The sequence below is a fragment of the Atta colombica genome, unplaced genomic scaffold (genome assembly GCF_001594045.1).
Source record: "Atta colombica isolate Treedump-2 unplaced genomic scaffold, Acol1.0 scaffold155, whole genome shotgun sequence".
In the NCBI taxonomy this organism is placed as follows: domain Eukaryota; kingdom Metazoa; phylum Arthropoda; class Insecta; order Hymenoptera; family Formicidae; genus Atta; species Atta colombica.
Genome location: NW_017259245.1, coordinates 1647705 through 1651172, shown reverse-complemented (window position 1 = coordinate 1651172; position 3468 = coordinate 1647705). Strand labels below are relative to the sequence as shown.

Genomic DNA, 3468 nt, shown 5'->3' with positions numbered 1-3468 from the left:
ATATTTTGAGTAAAGCTTTATATAAAATATGTATAAAATATTTATATAACATTTAAAAAAATGATATTCATAAATATTTTGTGCTGTAAGTAGAATTAGATTGAGATACTAAAATACATATGAAAGATCAATTAGAAAATTTATATATGTGTTTGTGCGATCATATTAATGGAGTAGTATGTATCATTGAATGTGTAAATCATATGTGTGTAAATCCTACCGATTTGATAAAACAAATGACTTTACTTCTTAATAAAAGTAATACAAGGAATCTAGTTAAAAATTATTGTTTTTAAAACTATCTTTTTCTTCATTTTAACTGTCTTTCTCGAGTTGAACATTCTGTATCTCATTCTGTATCTCTAATTTTGAAGATTCCGGGAAAAAATATGTTATATATAATTGTACATGTATAAAATAAGTTTTTATATGTAGTTATATAATTTTAAATAATTTTATATTTATGTATAATTATATGAAACATTTTTTTTCCGATATCTGATTAGATATTTACATTAAATATATGCAATTTTTTTTCTAATTTATTTTAGTCAACAATCTGTTCGGAAATATAAAAACGCTTATTTAAGAGGAAGATGTTGAGGAACCAGGTTGCAAACTTAATTTATCCATGAAGTTATTAGAGTTATCCTTTTTGCCGAATAGAGGTATCAGCACACTGTCGTAAACATAATTATGTTATCAAATAATATAATTAAATACTACATCGCACTATATTATGACTTTGTTATTTAGAAATGAGTTGATATGAACTGTCTATAGTATTATCGACATTGATCAATATATCGATTTAATTAATAATTATTTTCAGTGAGATATTAAAGATGTATTATATATTTTTTAAATAATGAAAAGTTATGAAAAAATTACAAATTTTTTGGGCATCGCATTTAAAAATCATATAAAAAAAGATGGCAGCGATATAGAAGCTAGATTAAAAATTATTTCGATATAAAAAGTAATATTTTTTATTTTTTTATCTGTGTTATAGATATCTATAGAAATGTATTATAACATAATAAAAAAACATATTTGTAAAAATGGATATAATACATCCTTAAATAGAAATCAGACAGTTCATGATTTATTATCACGAACGTAAAACATTCAGGTTTAATGAATTTTAACAAATTGAATTTATAGAAGAAATCACCTTTTTTCTTTTATTAAATCGTTCAGGTTACCAGTTAGAATTCCAGCTAAAGCGATCGCTGCGTAATAATCATTGAAATTTTCTTTTATTAATAGAAAATTGGCAGCTTTTTGAATAAGTGTTTCAGATACCAGAACAATTCGATCGAACAAATATAACCTTATGTCTTTAAGTAAATTATTATATCCTACATATATATTCTGACCGGGAACAGTTATTTTATAACATTTTTGTCTAACATTGTTGATTAAAAGATCTTGAACTGTAGTTTGGACCTCCTATTAGGATTTGAGATATTATACATATAATTTACAATGGATACAATTATTTTCATGAAATAAACTACGTTTATTAGATCGAACGTGAAATTAATCATATAATAACTTACGATTATAGAAAAGCACTTATTTACTTACGATAATTTTTATATTTGAATTCCATTTTCTGATAGCCATTGCAATAGTCGCAGTTACTCCACAAGCATCGATCGTCGTCGGCAATATCACTGTATCAATTGTCTTTCCAGAATCTAACTGTTCAAAAATTTCTAGGCCCAAAGTTGCTTGGCCAATAATCATATTTGGATGATCGTTTCTATTAAAAAGATATCATAAAATAATTTGATCATGAAGAAAATAATAAAATATGTAAGATTATAAATACGTACAAATTAATATTTTTTTTAAATTAATTACTTTTCAAAACAATAGAATGAAAACTGTAACATAAAGAAAATAAAAATAATCGATGAAAATATCATCTTTTAACGAGAATGTATTTTAATTAATAGCGAATTCGATTGGATGCACTCAGTGTAAATTGGAGCACATTAAAACCGTACACAAATTGACGTAAAACTGTTTAATATAAATATAAAAATATATTAAATCATAAAATTCGCAGTTTATTATGTTATTAAATAAAATCTATATTTTATAATTCAAAATACTTGCATTTTATTTTTACACAGTTTATTATTCCAATTGACACAAATTAAAAATAACATACATGTCAATGTTATAATTTCGTATTCTAATGTAATTATTATATAACGCCATGAGTTACATATATATTGTAGTATTACATATATATTCTAGAACGAAATTACACATTGATGTTATATTATTTTTAATTTGTGGCGCTTGGGGATCAATGTATGTTTAATATACATTAACACGCACTTAACTAAGATTTAAAATAGAGTACCCGTCAAGATAATATAAATTTCTTGTCCTGGCAATTTTCAAAGCGATATTATGTACTTCTACTATATTGTCATCCTGAGCAATTACTATTGTTCCCAGATATTGACATTTATCAATTATTTCCTGTGCCGTTGATTTCGGCATCACTACTGTCACTGGTATTCCAAATTTCTGTCCAAAATAACAAAGAGTTTGAGCGAAATATCCCGTTGAGATTGCTATGACACCGTTGTGTTTCTGTTCATCAGTTAGCTGTAGCAGAGTATAAATCACACCGCGTGCTTGGATACTATTCATATGTTGATCAAGTTCTTTCTTGAAATAGACATGGACTCCTATTTTTCTCAATAACGAACTCTGAATCAATCAAATCATTAGATTTGATTAAAAATCGTCCTCTTAAAGGATTCCTTATAAATGTTTTGCGTTATATAATGTTTGAATCAAAGTCACACACATATACAGTATCAGTTAAAAGTTTAGACTTATATAAAAACGGCTGTAATCCATAAAGAGACGAATATATATAATATACAACAAATTTATTGCATGTAAAGATTACATTTGGACATAATCTAAATTTTTTCTTGAAGAAAAATTTGTAACAAAAACAAATATTTTGTAGTAATCTAATTTTTAAGTTTTGACACAATCATTAGCTTATTTTCATCAATAATACATGTATCTTCCCAGTAAGAAATGATCCTCAATTTGACATCGAATTCGGTTATTTCTCACTAGGTTCTTCGGACTTTTTATCACAGCAGCACAAAGTTTTAACATCCTTTTTATTAGTTTAAATAATGTTTCCACTGAAAGCCTCTTAGGCAGTTTTTAAAAGAGCTTAAAGAATGTTTATTTCATTCTTTGGTCGGATCCAAATCTCCGACCTAGTGGCTATGTTTTTAGTATAAAGCATATAACTATACCCCAACAACTTGCAACAATATTACACGTTGCAGTAATATTGCAGCAATATTGTTACAAATTTTGTGTTGTTGGGGTATCATTTCCGTTATATCAAACTTGCTTTGGAACGAAGAGTAGAAAATTCCAAACTTTTTTGACCGACACACACACACACACACA

At 26.1% G+C, this 3468-nt stretch overlaps 1 protein-coding gene across 1 annotated transcript in view; it reads right to left on the bottom strand.

The window, feature by feature from the left end:
- Window positions 1–585: 585 nt before the first annotated feature.
- Window positions 586–3468, bottom strand: part of LOC108685562 (L-threonine dehydratase catabolic TdcB-like) — a 5122-nt gene continuing 2239 nt past the window's right edge. The window contains exons 2-5 of the mRNA XM_018190412.1: window positions 2381–2736; window positions 1591–1768; window positions 1175–1452; window positions 586–679 (exon numbers count right to left, since the gene is read on the bottom strand). Coding sequence (XP_018045901.1) covers window positions 586–679; window positions 1175–1452; window positions 1591–1768; window positions 2381–2736 — 906 coding nt within the window. The remainder of the gene's footprint in view (window positions 680–1174; window positions 1453–1590; window positions 1769–2380; window positions 2737–3468) is intronic.